General features: G+C 32.2%; 1 protein-coding gene across 1 annotated transcript in view; it reads left to right on the top strand.

The window, feature by feature from the left end:
* Positions 1–18,746, top strand: part of LOC118190823 (synaptogenesis protein syg-2-like) — a 431,621-nt gene that overhangs the window by 270,081 nt on the left and 142,794 nt on the right. The window contains exon 10 of the mRNA XM_085819684.1: positions 12,777–13,076. Coding sequence (XP_085675810.1) covers positions 12,777–13,076 — 300 coding nt within the window. The remainder of the gene's footprint in view (positions 1–12,776; positions 13,077–18,746) is intronic.

The following is an 18,746-nucleotide window of genomic DNA, read 5'->3' as shown; positions in this document are numbered from 1 at the left end:
ATGAACTAGCTAAGACTGCAGCTCTCAAACCATAAATTAACAAGGAAGTTCCGCTTTCAGCAGAAGTTGCAAAAAGGCTCCTCAAGACAACATTCCAAGACACATGGTTATCACGATGGCAGGAAGACAAGACAGGAAGATTTACTTACAACATTTTCCCAATACCTACTCTCAAGAAGCTCAGCTGAAACCGACTCTTCCTCCAGGCCTGTACCAACCACGGGAAATTCCCAGCGTACTACAGACGATTTCTCAGACGGAACATCAACTGTTCTTGCCGTTTTCGCGGGGGAGACGCTGACGCACTTCATTACCTGCTTTCCTGCCCTTTGATAAAGCACCTTCGACAGCAGTTCTTTCCTTCCGACTACATCACATATCCTGTGAATAGACTGTTCACGGACTTGTTATGTAGCGAATTTCAGTTATTAATATGTGTTTCAAGTCATTATTATTCTAATATTTTTATTTGTATTCATGTGTATTTTAATCTGGAAAAAAGTATTCTTAAGCTCTTAAGGTGTTATTTAGCTTGTTATTCTTGAGTAGGAATTGTAACTAAGGCTTGAAACAGTTGCGGGAGCCATCTGGTTTATGGCCTTTTAACAATGGAGGCAGTAGAGTATGTGTGTCGCCCTTTTTTAGCTAATGCGTGTGAAACGGAAATCGTTCGTCTTGTCGCTTTGTTAAGGTCGCAGTTTTCTTACTTCAAGACAGTGGGTGGTTAAACTAACCTTGGGTAATTGGATTCTCGTGGAGCTTATTTTCTGCTTGTTAGTTGGGGGGTCTATTTTTTCTCACGTTATGTGTGCAGATGTTTTTCGGATTGCATTGTCAGATTTTCTGGTGTTTGATTCGTCATGGGTGTGTCATTTTCTCAATTTAGATAATATAAAATTCTGGGATTGGTAAGATTTAATTTTATGATTTTTTTGAAAGCCTATGAACTCACAGAGGCGGAGAAACCGAGATTTCCTGGGTGCTTGCACCAGGCTAGAGATAATTCTGATTCAGATTTTAGAGCGAAAAGGAAAAGAAGCAGAAAGTTTTGCGGGGCGAGCGACTTGTTCAAGCGGGCTGCGGTGATGGTTGTAGCGGAGTCGGATTTGAGTGAATTTTGAGCAGCCGCCATGTGAAAGAGAAAGAAAGAACTAGGGGTGTTTTGCCCTGCTGGCCGGCTTTGCCGTGCGGCCGTTTGCCGAGGCAAGAGGACGTGGGTTGCGTTTTTCTTTGCTCCAGAGAATTCTTTTTCTGCGGGATATTTAAAAGTTTTGTGCGAGACGCAAGGAACATTTTCCTGCGTGATGTATGGAGAAATGTGCGCGAGCTGCAAAGAGCATTTTTACTAAGAGCTGATTGAGAAGTATAGAAAAAAATCTACCAAGAAAATTTAGCACCGATTTTCTTTCTTCACCTGAATCGCCGGTTAATCTCCAAGAGCCTTTTTCCGAAAACAATCAGCATAAATGTTGCCTCGCCGCTTAGATGATGCACGTGATTGTGCTAAAAAAACTGGTGTATATTCAGTTACCTGTTATTGAATTGAAAAAAAGATCCTTCTGAATTAGACTATTGGTTCCCACCTAATGGACAGATAAAGTGATTCCTGGCTGTTTGAAGAATTATTAGACTGTAATTTCCACTCTTGATTCCTAATGATTTTTAGACGCTTCAGAAAGGGTTGTCACAGAAAGAAAAATGGGCTTGTCTCATTTTCATGTGGATTGGACACTAAGGATCCTGCTAATCAGGAAAAACTGTTTTCCATCTGTGAGTGAAATTTTTAAGTATATTTTCTCTCTCTCTCTCTTTCTTAGTTTTCCCGAATGCAGAACAGTTAATAATGATTTATCTACCTGTATATCGTTATTATTTATATAAATTAAATATTACAGTTAGTAATATCGAGAAGTTATTTATAATTTTCAAGTGAATGCCAGTTTTAGGAGGATTAAAATTTGTTACACCTACTTAATTTGAAAAAAAAAATAATGTTAATATTAATTAATGCAAGCTGTAATTTTGTGTAGTATTATGTGTTATTTTGGCTTAGAAAAATATGTGGTAGGATTACTGATCAGTTATCCATTATTTAATTATATAAAATAGTCAAGAATTTAATAAATGTGTTTGATATTTATTTTATGTTTCATTTGTTTAATTTAGTGTAGTTTCTGTGGTCTGTCATGTCCCTCCTTCTGTTTGAGCCGGGAGGCTTTTAAGAAACATGGAGTTTAATTGAATTTGGAGTTATTGATATTTCCTTTTGCATAGGTTACTCATAACGCAAACCTAAAATTTAAATTGTCTTATACCACTGTACGATTGTTTATTTGATTCATCTTTGATATATTATGAATAAGAACTGTTTTTAATTATTTGATTTTTTTTTGTTAATTTTGTCCGGCACCATGAATCAAAGTTCAAGGTTTAAAAAAAGTATTAAAACACCAACATAATTTTTTTCTATATAACAGGCTATTACTGTAACAAGGGCATCTTAGAATAATGAAGCAAGTGAATGAAAATCCACTTGCTGTATCCAAGAAACTAAAGATTAATGTAAAATGTAGAAAGGCCGCTTAACCATCAGATTGCTATCAATGACTAGGATGACTTACTAACCCTGTAGTGCCATTAACTTAGTTTGGCGGAACAGGTTAAGTAAAGTGACCACATATTTGCATAAATAAATTGAGACCGTCAATTTAAATGCGCAGACGAGAAGGGTATGGTACGTGTTTTAGTGTTTCTTGAATTAAAAATATGTGCGCTAGTATGCAGAATTTATGAGTATTATTTAATTAATCACGTGAAAAGGTGACAAAGACGTTTTTCTCCTGCTAGGATATATAAAAGTAAATTATTTTGTTATGCAGCTTTGACCTCAACACATACTATAAGAGAGAAAAGATCGTGGCATCACACGCACCCTTCCGTAAATCAGCCTCTAGTCGATTGTTAGATATGTTCGATGGGAGTGCTATCTGTAAATGGCGTGACATCTGGAAAATTTACCTTCTGGCCCTGTATAATTATCACTATTGTCGGAAAGGTATCCAAGAACTCTTATTGAAGGTTAAAGCCACTGTAAATAACATATGTATTGTATCGCATTTATGCTAATTACTGTCTTTTATTAATATTATTTAAAGAAAGCGGTACGTCCACACATAAGTTGGTTACTGGCGCAACGATCGAAGTGATTTGTCATACTTTTAGTGCCAATCGCGGAGCAGATCGTGGATGTTTGTTATACCTGAAAAACTCGTATGTACTCCAGCAGTATGAAGATATATATTTTTATCGACAGAAGGCAAGTATAGTTATAAGAGTTACAGAGGTATATAAAACATTGCGGCTCACGAAAAATACAGAAGAAAGTTCGAGAAAAACTGTTAGACTATTCAGTCAATCTAACTTAACCATAAATTCATTAAGCAGTTGGATTAACCAAATTCATTGAATAACTGGATCATTGGGTCTGAACGTGAATCATTGGGTAACATTGCATTTTTTAGAAAAGAAATGTAGTGAGATTCGTAGCACAATGCGAAGATTTATACATAGAAATATAGGTTACAATAAAGTTTGTGTATGATAGTAACGTTATTATCGAATACAAGGAAATAATTTATACTGGACCTTGATTTGGAATATTTACTGAGGTATGACACTTGGTCAGTCTTCCTTTCGAGATTAAAAAGAAAACGTTTAACGAGACAAACCGGCGATGCTACTGTATTGATATGTATAGTCCTTCCTTGCTGTGGGACGTCAAGAACCTGTTTCTGTCGCTAAAATAAGATATGAAACTGAACGAGAATTCTATATCTTAGTAAGAAAAGTTTTGCTGCTCAATCACGTTTTCATGTGACAAAAGGGAATAACTAGAGAAAAGATAATTTAAGTACATTTCCGTTAATAACCTTCTACGTTAATGTTTTATTACTATTGAAATATATTATATTTATTTGAAAGTAAAACCGTGATTTTAGTGAAATTCGGATGTTTTCAAATATTTCGCAAATATTGATAATGTAAGATTCCTTAAATATTGATAACATAAGATCAAGAACACTTTAATTCCTAAATCTAATTTCACAAACCATTTTAGCCACAGATTTAAGTATGTTATTTAGTTTTTCTGTAGATACGTTGATTTGCCGAACACTGTTAACCAAGAATATTCTAAATTTAAAAATATTGGAATACGCCTCGATGGCATTGCAATTATTTTTTTTTAAAGGGAGAAGAAAAAAAACTTTTTGCAGTAAGATGCAATGTCGAACTTAATTCTAAAATTTCAGAATTTTGCAAGTTATATTGCTTCATTTCAGTATTTATTACTACTACAACTTACTACTAAACTTCACTAAATATTTACTTTGGAATAACATCTGTTTTCCAACGTCATTATCCCAATTGTCTTAATTTGATTAACTGACACTTTTAAAGTAAAATTAATTGCATTTTACGTAAGTTGAATTCAATGCAGACAACAGTTGTATTAAACTGGTTTGCATATGACATCGCATCACTTCGACAAATTAGTTATCGATTTTCATTGAGCGCGTTTTAGGAAATAGAAATGTTATCTAAATATAATCTAATTCCCTACTAAATAATATGTTAAAACAAATGGTCACAACTAAAACAAAATTTTAACTTCAATTCAAATCAGCTTGTGACCCATTTCATAACGCTTGCATAATTTTTCAATGCAGTAACTATTCATGCACTATCGATGAAATTACTAACTACCGAAATTTCGACAGAGCTAAAGAAATCTGCGTCGTTATCAGTTTTCCAGTTTCTTCAACTGAACATTAAAAATCCAATTTCAATCATTGATTCCTGAGTTAGAGTGTTTGTCTTTTCCTTTTTGTTAAAGGGAAAAAGGAAAGAAGTATATAAAAGTGTAGAAACATATTGCCTGAAGTTAAGGCTGTGAATTACACGACTGTTAATTTCGCTCTGGGTGTCCTCAGCCTGTTACAACAAAGTTCTCGGGGCTTTTAATTCTTTCTTGGTCTTTGAGTTTATTTTTTTGCTCTGCTTCACCGAGCCAATCTTTGATAAATAAATTATTCGTCGCAATATTTGCAGAATCAATTCCGGTGCACCGCTGGAAGTAAATGTTATTTCGCAAGGCCAGTAAATGAGAAAAATAAAAACTTAAACGTATTCATTCGAAATGTATAAGGAGAGAGCTGCTGCTCACCCACCCATTTTTTTAATCTAATTTAAGGTGAAGTTTTCTTATTTCTGCAAAATTCATATTCGTTTTACCTTAAAAGAGGATAGTTTCGGAAATCAGAGTGTGCAGTGTATTGTAATTCATTGCAGGAGTGGATTTGCACATGAGCTATCTGGGGGGGATAATAATTATTTTTCCCCAAATGATTTTATTGTATTTTTATTTAATGTTAATACATATTTGAAATAATTAATAGCTTTTTCTAGTGTTTTGACGCTAAAATACTAAATGAGGTTACTAATAACATCGCTTAATTTAAAACACATATTTGATAATGTCTTCAGAAAATGGAATTAAGAATAATACTTCAATTAATCAGAAGCTTATTAAATTTATTTAGGTTTGACATTAAATGTTTGCCAATATGCAGATCGTTTAATTTCACAGTGTAAAAAAATCAAATTTTAAATGTTTGAAAATATATGAAGTATTTCACGCTAAGTATTTCACAATGTATAAGTAACTGGATGTGATATAATATCACATCCAGTTGCTTATACATTGTCAAAAAATTTTAGAGTAGCATATTAATATTAAATTATGTTCAAGAATCTAATCTTTGGAACTTATACTTTGTGGAAATAAATAAAAGCTACTGTACTTGATTTTTAAATTATGCATTCAATTTTACAATTTAAAACTTAAAATTTTAAATTTCTTCTTACTTAGCCTGAGTGCGGAAGAGAGCAATAATTTATAATCACAAATGTGTGTTTGGTTTGATGATCTCAGAATGTATTATATTTATTTGCACACTCAACCCGCGCATCTGTAATCCACTCTATCTGATTTAACTAGAATTTAGAGTTTTTAATCTTGTCTGACTCACAAAATCAGGTAAATGCTTTCCTTTTACTGACACCTGAAGTGCAACAGCAAATGGGAGAAATGCCCTTTGTTTATCAAGTAACACTAGCTTGTCTGCTATCGGCAGTATAAATGTTTATTCCGTTTAGCTAGCTTTGGGAGGTATATAGTTGAAATTCCGGCAAGAGTGTAGTTCATTTTTCACATTCCATGTTCCGAGGAGGTCATGTCTAGAATGGCTCGCTGACTAAAAGGTGTTGGACAATACGTGATCACCATTTAAATTCATAATTAAATTTTGGTTACTGCATTATGTGCATTTTTGAAGTGCAAGAAAGAGAATGTAGAGAATTATTGCATTTCTGTCTGCGTGCGCTCCTGGTGTGAATGATTAGCATGTCCAGTTTTCATTGAAAGATCATTATTGAACCCTTTTTAATTTCGCACCTTTCCTCCTACGATAAACGTAATAGCTTTATGTAATAAGATTGCATCCAGAAATAAAGGATTTTCCCTACCTTACAAATTATTTGAATATATCATGATTTACTTATTAATTTGACAGTATATGAAAGTTTAATTCTGAATATTTATGAGACACTTTCTGCAAGAAACAAAGAGTATTTGCCATTCCATCAGTTACCATGCAGTTAGCTTTAGGTGTACAAAGAACGAAAACGTTTCAGCTGGAGGCCAATCGTAGGAACACCGAATGGCATGCATTAGATGTGATGTGATGTGATTATGGCAAAGCCTCGAGGGCTATCTGCCTAAGAGGAGGGATGCCTTCGTGGAGGACTTTCTAAGGGAAACTGGCTCGTATACACGTTACACATGGGGAAAACCACGAAAACGCCCATGCAGCCAGCCCGTTCGCGGGATTCGAACCTCGGACCGGCATGCATTAGAATATTTTTAAATACAAATAAGAATAGGCTTGCCATTTCTTCCTTTGTAACATAATTCCAATAATGCATTTGTGCAGCAGATGAAGTAATCTGCGGTTATGATAGCAAAAGCAAAAGTTTAGCATAAATTATTGCTTTAACCCATTATCAGATGAAATAAACAGTAAGAAATGCGAATTGCTTGTATGAAATAGGCAAGTTTCCAGATATGTTACAACATCAGTCACAATATTATGCAAGTCTGAAATTCATTAAACACCATTATACTCATTGAAATGCACTAAAATACAAAATATGCAGTGGCTAAAAGTTCGATTAAATTAATGAAACTTAGAATATATATGTAATAATAGCAGAAATAATAAAAAATTACTGAAAATAATAAAAATTAATTTTTTTTAAAAATCTGAAAGGTTTTAGATTTTAAATTACGTCCAAAGGGGCGTTTTTTAACGTTTTGTGTGTTACCTTTATTTATTAAATATCACGTTCTTTGTACTTAAACCATAAAATTCAATTCAATAGCAAGTTCGCAAAATAATTTTAAAATGAGCATATCTTTAGGATTTCCAATGCACAGTTGCGCGCGTAGGAGATAGAAAGGTTTTTTTTCCCTTCGAGAGTGTTGTCATCGCTCGCTTTTAAATAGTTGAATTTGTTACTAAAACATTTGTTAAAGTTTTACAAAATATGAAATTGATCATAAAACAAATTCCAAATTTCAAATTTAATCTTAGACATGTCCATATTCGTGGGAGGATTACGTCATTCAAAATTCGGTGGCTCTGTGTATCGTTGTTTTATCACAATGCGAGAAATATATATATACATTTATGCAGATGTTTCATTATTTAATTTCTTCAAACATAATGTAGGTCTCTAACATTTGGTGGCTTCAGTTTGAATAGTGAAACGGACATTTATAGTGATTCAACACAAAATCCCATAACGAAAACAATAGTCCTTTAGGGGCAAAGCTTATTTGGACTAAAAAAGTAAATCATAAACTCTCATGCTAAAAGCAATAAATGAATAAATAACTAAGTAAATCAGGACACAAATCTACAACACTACAATAAAAAAGGATATTTCTATTATTTTTGGTCATAAGTGACTAAAAGTAAAATTGTGAGACTAATGGGAGATTTTCAAATCATAATTTACAAAGAGGGAATTGAACTAAATATATGCTATATATGAAATTTAAATGATAACACTTACAATCTTCCTTGAAATTCTTTTAGCGTCCCAAAGCCATTCTTATATCTGAATCTAATGCTTTCGTGTTTAATCGTGATTAACCAAGGATACAGTGGCAGCAACTTAAAATAGCAGGGTAACTTAAAATATTCTCCCCTTTTTTATATACATTTTATTTTACAGTGTTCGTTTGACGGAATGTAGGAGAATTACAAAGAAAATCATTTTTTCTTAAACAATAAACATAACAAACAAAGCACGTGATATCAGCTTTTCCCATGCTTTCCTGATTCATCCGATGGCGTGATATTACATACAGTTAATTGAATTTCTGTTTGATTTGGGAATACTATCTTATTATAACTTAAAATATTGGACTGTTAGAATGAATATATAAATTTTGGATTTAAAAATCTTTCGTTGTTATCAACCGCATAAAGAAATGAAATGATTCTTGAAAAATTACCAGAATTTAATAATTAATTTTACTAATTTTATATTAGTATTCTATAAAGAAATATTAGATCCCCTAATTGAATGTAGGAGGTCATAGAAAGTATAATTTGGAATATTATGTTCTCAACAATCATGCCTCATGCAATTTTTGAATTCATCAAAGCAATTTAGCTCCTTGAGACTTATGTACAAATTAACAATGAGCTGCACTTTAAATCTATTTAAATGAAAAAAAAAAACTATTTGAATAACAGGTGTTATGGATACTTTAAAACCAGAAAATAGAAACCATATTGCAGTTTGAGAGAAAAATGTATAATATTTTGATTCGCATAGTCCACCGAGTGGTAAAGTCGCTGAACACTGCTCGAGATTCAAATTCCGCGAACGGTCTGGCTTCATGGGTGTTTTTGTGGTTTTCCGTGTGTAACATATATCCGAGCCAGTTTTTCTAAGAAAGTTCTCCATGAAGACATCCTTCCCTTTATATAGATAGCTGTCGAGCGCTTTGCTATAATAAAATAAACCAAACCATTGACATACATAATTCTTTTAATCTTTTGTCGTTACACAAATTGCGTAACTATGAGGAATAAATAGACGTGTACTCTTTTTTCGATCCGATTAATAGGTAAGATGTAAAATGGAACTTCCAGTAAATCAAAGAATTATAAACTATTACACAGCAATTGCGTTTGCAAAGCGATCTTCGAAAAGGTAGTTGACAGCATTTAGTACTAAAATATTTTAATTTCGGTTTCCTAAAATCTTATCTGTTTTCGGATAGAATTTTCTAAACAGTTAATCATTAGTTTTGATCCAATGAATATCTACTGTCATTCGTTCGAAAGATAGTTAGGGAATAGTTAAAGCGTTTTAATGTAATGTATCAAAAACAGCAGTAGAAAGAGCAACAGAACATTTGATAGCCTATGGAGTATAAGGATTCAGTATTAAAACGATCCGCTGTTTCTCATCAGTAAAAATGATGTCTGGATGAATGAAAAAATACTGATGATAAAATAGGAATTGTCGCTTTTTGCGAGCTTGAACAGATGTGACCATCAAAAAAGATCATTAGCTTGTGATCTGAAATAGATCAGGAAATATGTCCATTCCAGATGTAAGATATTCTGATTTGAATGATAATTTTCAGCCCTACAAAAATATAAAAATTCTTTTTTTTTTAAATCACATTTGAAATTTCAGTTTCATATGCACACACGTTCTTAAAATATATTTCAAATGTCCCACCTCTCTTCTTTATAACCATAACATGAAAAAAATAATATACAGCCAGAAAACTATTCTAATATTTTAGACATGCAAATAGCCATAACACAAATAATCTGTAGTGTAAATTGGAAGGTGTTTTAAGTATGGTATCTGTGCTGTTATCTCAGTAAAAAAGTATTTTAAGAGTGAATACAACGCTATTTTGATAAAACATTCTGTATCTGCGTTTTCAACAAAATTCTTTACATGAAGAGATTTGATAGGATTTGTTATAATATCTTCTTTCTGTTGCGTGTCTCGAGGAAGGCAGTGCAGATTCTCGTTAGAAAAAAAATGAGTGTGATACGGAAGTACCTTATACGCAAGTGAAGCGATTACATTAGAATTCACCATTTTGGTAGAAACGGCTTCCCCTGTAAACAGTCCAAAAGAATGGGTGCTGAATATATTGTGGAAACACAAAGGAAACAAAATTGCATACCATGATTGAAAAATTGTTTCACTGAGGCTTCTCGCCCTTGTACGAATTTGATACGGATAAAGTATTTTCACCGTAAAACTGTGAACGGGTTAAAACTTTAAACTCGCTGATGCTGCTGTCACAGATATTTTTTCCTCTACTTTAACTGAACACTTTTTTCCATGTGAAAATTTACCTGCTTTTAGTCCAGGTTCCAAAAACATTCTTTTCTCTCTCAATAGTGTTTTCAAACATTAATTAAAATTTTACGTTTGACAGGTGTTGATTTATTTCATGTATTCACATTTTATGTGGTATTTGCATTTTTCTGCCTGCAAATGAAAACCTCGCATTAAGAGGTTTTTCTTTCTTCCTTTTTTGTATTACATTGAATAAGAACTCGAAACAGATTGAGCTAAAATAATGAGTTTCACATTGTATTACCGCTTGTTTTTTTACGCTCAATAGCTTAGGAAAGTCCCGTTTCGTAGATTTTAATATTTGCATTGCAATAGGTTATCAGATTCCTTATTCACTCATGTAATTATCGAAACTTTCGAAAATTAAACAAATGTTATTCAAATGACAATTTGAATTTTTATTTGACATTTATTTGGCTAATGCACATAGCATATATTTTTAGAGACCACAGTTCACCGTATAATGCTTAGAGTCACATTCATTTTATACGAAAATTTGGTTAGTAAACTAGTCGTCATAATCAAAATGTCGAAATCTCCAAAAAATACAGATAGCAGATATTGGTTTGACAATGAAAAATGCCCATTCTGGAAGAAAGCAAAATTTTAAATCATAAGCTAGAGATTTCATTAAACACTGGAGTAACGGGCGTTACAAAAAGTTGATTTAATAATCCTCGGAAAAAAATTACAAATCAATTTACCCAAATTTTAGAATTTTTCTTTACTTTTTGTAGTAACACCATCTGATCATCAAGTGATTCCTTTTTAGTTTAAAAAAATAATTTTGGCCTTAAAACGGTAAATAAATGACAGTAAGTAAACTTATTAAATAGTAGAAGTTGAATCTAATTTAAATTTCCTTCGTAGACTGGGTCTCATGTTATAACATTAAAAATGCACACATGCCTTCCAAGTACAACTGTTTAAAATTAAACCGATCAAAATAACCAAAAAATTGCCCAAATAACAAATAAATGGCGGAGTTAATGTAATAATTATCATGAACAAAAACATTTATCGCTGACTTCAATTTCACTCATTCAGTCCAGCTATACCAACGCGTTGTTCTTACAATGGTGAGCTTACTAGATGTGTGATGCTTAATGTGGAAATTGTAGTGCGTTGTTGAGAAACAAATAGCGGGTCCAAAGCACGATTTTCTAAGCCACCGACAGGAATGCAACGGAATTTGCTTCGTTTGCGAGACTTCTGTAAGGGTAAATTTCCGAAAGATTTAAAAAAAAAAACCAAATTCAAAGGCGAAGATCTTTTCTTGAGCAGTATTCTCATAAATTTTCTTGACCAGTATTCTCATGAATGAATTAAATTCCATCCAATTGGATGGAAAATGCGAAGAAACCTGTCCGAGTACCACCTTTCTTCTTTGGACCAAGTAAAAAATTTTCACTTTACGTACAGTAGTTTTAATTGAATTCTTTACCATAACAACAACGCCTTCATTAAGCTGGACTGCATTTGAACGAACTTCCCGATAAGGATAAGTTTTTGTATATTTTCGCTTGCTATTGCGCTGAGCGTTTTTGATTGTTTTCCGTCAAAGCGCACGAAGTAATGTTCCTGAAATACCTATATTTAAACTAAAATTCAGGTTCAAGTGTACAATTACACAGACACATGCACATATACCAGTTTAGTCTAAAGTTTGCTGAAAAATTATTGAAAGCGTTCAAATGCAACAGTTTTCTGATACGAGTATATGTTTTAGAAACTTTGATGATATGATATGAACTGTTACTTTTGTTCAATTCTTTTCTTAACTTGCTTCTCAATTCTTTTACCTTTACTTGTATTTATCTAATTTTAGAATTGTTTGCATTAATAACCATATATTGCAAAAAAAAAAAAAAAAATAAGAGTATTTAACAAAAGTACTAGCAATATGAGCTAGATATAGTAAAACATTCAACATAAAAAATAGAAATGCCCTTTAAACTTACGTGTTAAGGAAATACTAAACATTTATTAGATTTTCGTTTACCGGCATCATTTGCCATATTAAAATACATTTGATAAAAGTAATTCATTCTGTAATGCAAAAAAAAAAAATTATTTGTATAATTTATATTGGTTAAAATGTATGAGCAAAATTTTCTGTTCAGTAATATTTAAGTCCATAAATATACGTCAATGTTCCCTTTTTCATATTTATTTTTCCAAAGCTGATTAAAACGTCCAAGGAATTTTTGATGAATTTTTGAAATGACCTTAATACTTTTCTCTTATAGGACCTCCTGAACCTGTACAGAACTGCTCAATTACAAATCAAACAGCAAATGTTTTGATGATATCCTGCGATGCAGGTGATGATGGTGGACTGCAGCAAACATTTCATTTGGAGGTATACAGTATGACAGCAGAGCAGCTCATCACCAATCTTACAACCAATGAAAGCCCTGTATTTGTTGCTGAGAAACTAAAATCTAGCTCTGCTTACATTTTGGTACTTTATGCTTCAAATCCAAAAGGTCGGAGCACCTCTGTGGCACTGACGGCAAGGACTTCATTCTCACCAGAGCCCAGAAGTAGTGAGTATGAAAATATCTTAGAATGCCTTGCTTTTTATAGCACTATTTTACTTGAAACAAATTGATCAAAATATAATTATTACTGAAAAAATCATTTAGGCATATTGAGACAGTAAAAGGATAAATTCATGAGAAAAATTTATTTTGATTTGATAAACTGATCATTAAATTTTCAGATCACTAAATCTGGGTTAGTCTTTCTGGCAAAAACTGAAATATATTGAAGTCATAAAATTATTGAAACTTTAGCATATATAATTTTTTAGCATTTAAAGGGTAAGGTTTTGCTAGTCTGAGAGATCAAGTAACCTCAGTATGAATACTAGAAAGTCCTAAGAGAAATTTAAATTTTGCAAAGGTAAACAATTAAAACGGCATTTACGGGAAAAAATTAAATTTGTGTATGCAGTGTTTAAAGAAAAAATTGTATTTATTTAAGACAGAGAGTTTCCCTTCAGCCAGACTTGACAAAACTCGACTTCCAGCTTTAGGAGAACTAGACAATTAAATGGAATGATATGATGTAATTCCATCGATGACTAAACAAAGGAGGTTCCTCTATTTCCTAAACTACAGTTACATATTCAGTTACCTAGTCTGTTTATCACGCAATTGACACTGCCAAAACTCATAGGCTTTCGAATACGATTGGCCTTTTTCTCAATTTTGGGAAGTAACACTGCCCTACACATGTTGTTTTCCAGCATTTGGATTGTGTATTGTGTTAAAGGTATAATTCTAGATTTTAATGCTGTGATAGGTTTGTTTAAATTATGTTTGCGTTTTCATTTGGTAAGATTTTCCTTTCAAGTTCTAGGAACATTAAGAATAATTAAAATATAAATGAATTAAAATTGCTTTCCGTCCTACTCCTTTTCACTTTACATGAGATTTCAATGAAAGATCCTCATGCGTTATGTAACATAATCGATATTAATGATATAATTTTAATTGAGAGACTGTTGAACTCATTTCTAATCACTCATATTTAACATGGAAATTACAAATGGCTATAAGGAAGGAGGGAGCGCCTTTCATTAGTTTTAATGTTACAGCTTCCGTATTAAATACTATCTAAAAGAAAACATACGTTAGAAGAGAATGTCTTCAACTTAAAGAATAGAAACTGACTCTTATTTAACTATAGTTTGTTGGAAATCATATTAAACTGTCCAAGGGATGATTTTTAGGGAAACCGTTATTAGTTCTACGATTTTAAACATACATTTTTCAAGTATAAAACGCAATGAGTGAAGAAACACAATGAGCGGCAGTTTGAAATATTTAAATATTTTACAAGCAGGCTTTTCATTTAATTACGACGATTTAACAGATTGTTGAATTTAAACAAAGAATAAATAAAAGATGATGCAATTTAAAATAAATCCTAACTAATTATTTAACAGTGTAAGGAATCTTTGCATTCTCTTGAGTGTGTTGTAGTGTTTAAATCATTAGAACCGGCAGTTGACAATTGAAACATCCGTGGTACAGACGCACAAATAATCGATGACGTTTCCGGAAACGACAAAACTTACGTATATCTAAAAACCAATCCTAAACATCTCTAAAGTGGTTACCGATATAAAAGTGGGGTAAACTACAATTCGTTGGCCGATCTGGTTTCTTACTTTTGCTCTTTAAATGGGAAAGTATACAGAGAATTACTGACTTCTCCTGAGCGTGTTCTCGCGAAATGAGTGATTAAGCACAGCGACTGGGATTTCGAATGCTATCAAAGGTATAGTTATTTTTTCATGTTTCTCATATCCAAATAATAAGTACATTTCAAACTAAAATTTAGTTCAACAATTATTCTTTTTTCATTACAGAAAATCATTAAGTGGGAGCTTCTTTAAAGAAATATTTAATTAACTTAAAATTCTTAATTTATATTGAAAATTTATTATATTATTAATTTATTTTATTGTTGATTTAATTATATTAATTTTAGTTAATATTTATTACATTCAAACATAGTTTCCTTAGATTCATTAGCAGGGAAAAAGTAGTGATTAGTAGCGTTTCCTATTGAAAAATAAATGAATAAATAAAAAATCGTCAAACTCGCATCAATTTTGGTATACTTCTTATTTGATATCTTACGGGGAAACAGAATTAAAAAATTACATCCTCTGAGGGAACAAACTGAGATGCATCTAGTAAATCTCCAGTCTTTGAACTACTCTTGTCCTAACTGCAATTCACATATAACTGACATTTTCTAACTCCTTTGTCATTATTTATTAAATAATTAGTTCCATTGCTAAACACTAACCTGAAAACTGAAACGAATGCTCCCCACTTCAGTTTCTTGCACCAGTTCCGTGTGATTATCATGTATTTTTCGTGTTAACTAAAACGTACTCAAATGGAAAAATAATAAATAGAAATCGGAAATCTGCTATTGTCTCACCATTGCAGAAGTTCTTCAGTGACAATTATTTAGCACATTTTTTAAAATTTTATTTAAAGAAAAATAAATCCTCGTGCACCGCAAAGTATCACACGAGACTTACAAATCGTAAGTAAAAAAAGGCGAAATTGTAAGTAATAACATCAGTTTTCAATAATACAATAAAAACATACACAAAGAAAAAACACAAAAAAGTAAATACAAAAATATAAAAATGTATAAAGAAATCATTTACAATGTTTAAAGTAAAAGTCAACAAAATCGTTGAAAGCTCGGTAGGCCGAATCCGAAGATACAAAATCATAACATTTCGGAGGCCAATGAATTCCAGTTAATTCTAATATGCATTTCAATAGATTTCTTGCTTTGTTAAGCAATGAGCAGTCAAAAAGCAGGTGGAAAACACTTTGCTGAACGCTAAGACTGCAATAACACAAATTGGAAGTAACAGCTTAAATCATTCAAGATAAATATTAAACTTACCATGTCCATACAAAAATTGCGTAACTTTAAAATTGAGCAACAAGTCCTTACTTTTCAGTCTTTCAAAAATAATTGGGAAGAATGTTTTTGTAACAGATCTCTTATCAGAAGAGATATAATCACAATTCCACTGCTCAATCATTTTAGCTTTGAACGCTTTTTTAAAATAAGATTTTGGAATATTTACATCAACATTAATATCAATTTTAGTTGCATTCTTAGCAAGCCAATCAGCTCTTTCGTTTTCATATTTACCCGAATGACCACGGATAAATGTAAAAACACTGAAATACCCTTCTTCTCCAGATCTCCGAGAGACTGCTGTATATTAACAATAATATCATTACATAAGGAGGAATTTTTAAGAGATTCCAGGGCAGAGAGTGAATCCGTACAGATTAAGTAGCTGGAACCACGTCCAACCTGGCTAATTATCCATTTAATTGCAAAATTAATACACAGAAGCTCAGAAATATATGCAGTACATTGATTTCTAATGCGAAATTGGTGACACTCAATTTTAATATCATCTTCAAAAATAACATAAGCAAAACCAACTTTATCATCAATCCTTCTACCATCCGTATACAACACAAGTGAGAATGAATTTACATCAGTGTCCGTACTATCCAGAATCTGTACTGGTTGTCTTACAGAAGGATGTGGAAGAGCAGACAAGGGCAATAAACGATCAAAATGAGAACTGGAGTAGTTTGCAAGACTATTCTTGTAATCTATAAAGGTTAGAATAAACAAATCTAGTGGTATAAATCCGGCAAGAGAGAAAACAGCAAAACAGCATTGTGACTAATAGCTTGGGAACCCCTTATAACTCGCAGCAAAATTCTTCTTTGAACTCGAAGCAGGCGTTTAGAGTTAATTTTCGTTTTTAGAGACAATCCCCAAGCTCTACATCCATATGAGATAAAAGGTAAAATGCCTTGTTTATAAATAATTGCTCTAACATTATAATAATAATAATGTAATAGTTTTGGTGTTAAATCTCATTCGATTTAACACCAAAACTATTACATGCAATTCGATTCAGCCCACGCTGAAGTCTCTCACATTTATTAGAAATGTAGGAAATATGCTTTTTCCAGGATTTTGCATGGTTAAAGTTTGACTTAAAATCTATTGTCAAATGATAAATGAAATCTAAAACATCTTGGGCGAGATGAAAAGCTTTTTGCATTTCCTTTCCTTGAATACAAATCAGTAAATCATCTTCAAAGGCAATGACTTCACAACTAAAGAGATCAGAAAGTTTCTGTAAAAGATGATTCATAATAATAATCCAAAGCTTGGAACCGGAAACAGAGCCTTGTGGACATCCTCTCTGAGGTCGACAAACACTTGAGGTGCCACCCCAAAAACGCTCGACCGTCCTGTCTTTCAGCAAATCAGAAACAATATTATGAGGTATTCTCATTTAATTTAGTAAATTAAGAATCGCAGTCCACCATGCATTATTGAAAGCTCCTTCAATATCAAGAAAAATTAAAATAGTGTACAAACCTCTCGTCTTGCCTCTCTGTGCAATGTTGCTGAGACGCAGAAGTGCATTCTCAGCACATTTTTTAGCAATGAAACCATATTGGTTAGCGCTAAGAATATTTTCTTTATGTAGATGGCAAGTAATTCTGTTATTAATTAGTTTTTCAAAACATTTACCTAAAGAAGAAAGAAGACAGATATGAAAAACTGCAGGAAAAAGTCGATGAAAGTATCTTATAGTTTCATTGGGAATAGAATCCGGGCCAGGAGCCTTGCCAAACCTTAAATTACGAATTACATCATCAAACTCGGCCTACGAAAACGGAGAATCAATCTGAGACGCATAATTACTGCGAGCAGATGAGCGCCACTGAGTATGAAAGTAATTATCAAACCTGACACAATCAGGAGGAAATGCTTTATCAGGAATAGCATCGATAGTTTCCTCCAAGTATTTAGCACATTGTTATGTGTTTATGCTATATAAATATTATGCTTATGATTTGAAAATACATTTTCAAAATTAACTATTAAATTATCCAGGTTTCTAACAAAACTTCATAGTTTATAAGTTTATTTTAGTATTGCATTGTCGTGTGTATACCATTTTCTTTTTCATGAATTACTACTATGTGCCCGGGATTATTTCTTTTTTATCCCCTCTAAGGAATTCTTGAAGACAATGAGTTATTAACTTTGCTACTTCTATCCTATCTGAAACTTGTGTTTTATTCTGCTGGAACCTTGTTGTTACTTTTTGATCTTTTCCTACAAACCTATCAATTTTATTATTCATGTTATTCATTTTATTATGCTTATGTATAATATTATTGAAATATGTATTTAAAATTGCATTGACTTGTACTTTAAAACATTAACACACAAGGGTTCTATTTAGGTCTGTTTTGCAAACTTTTAAAACGATCATTGATAGACTTTATTGAAATATTATCTCAGCCACATCTTCCTAAAATATGCCCTGGTTACGGAAACATGTTCTGTGAAATTAACAGTTTGATTTGACTCAGTGAATACCTGCTGTGAGGGACTCAAAACCTAAGCAAATAATAGTAACAGGTTTGTTTTCTTTTATTATTTAAAAAAAAATAAAACGTAGCAGTTGAGATATTTAAAAAGTTTATGAGGCATGAGCAAAAAAGATGTAATAAGAATTCGTTATTTAAAAAAAAAAAATATATTGAAGATGATTCCAAAAGCGTTTGCTCTTTACGATTTCGAAAGTTTGGGACACAGAAAATGTTTGCTAACTGTCT

This window comes from Stegodyphus dumicola, chromosome 6 (assembly GCF_044657685.1).
Source record: "Stegodyphus dumicola isolate Sdum_Otavi_A_Nest chromosome 6, ASM4465768v1".
NCBI classification, from domain to species: Eukaryota; Metazoa; Arthropoda; class Arachnida; order Araneae; family Eresidae; genus Stegodyphus; species Stegodyphus dumicola.
The sequence above is the reverse complement of the archived record's forward strand: the minus strand, read 5'-3'. Positions and strand labels throughout refer to the sequence as shown.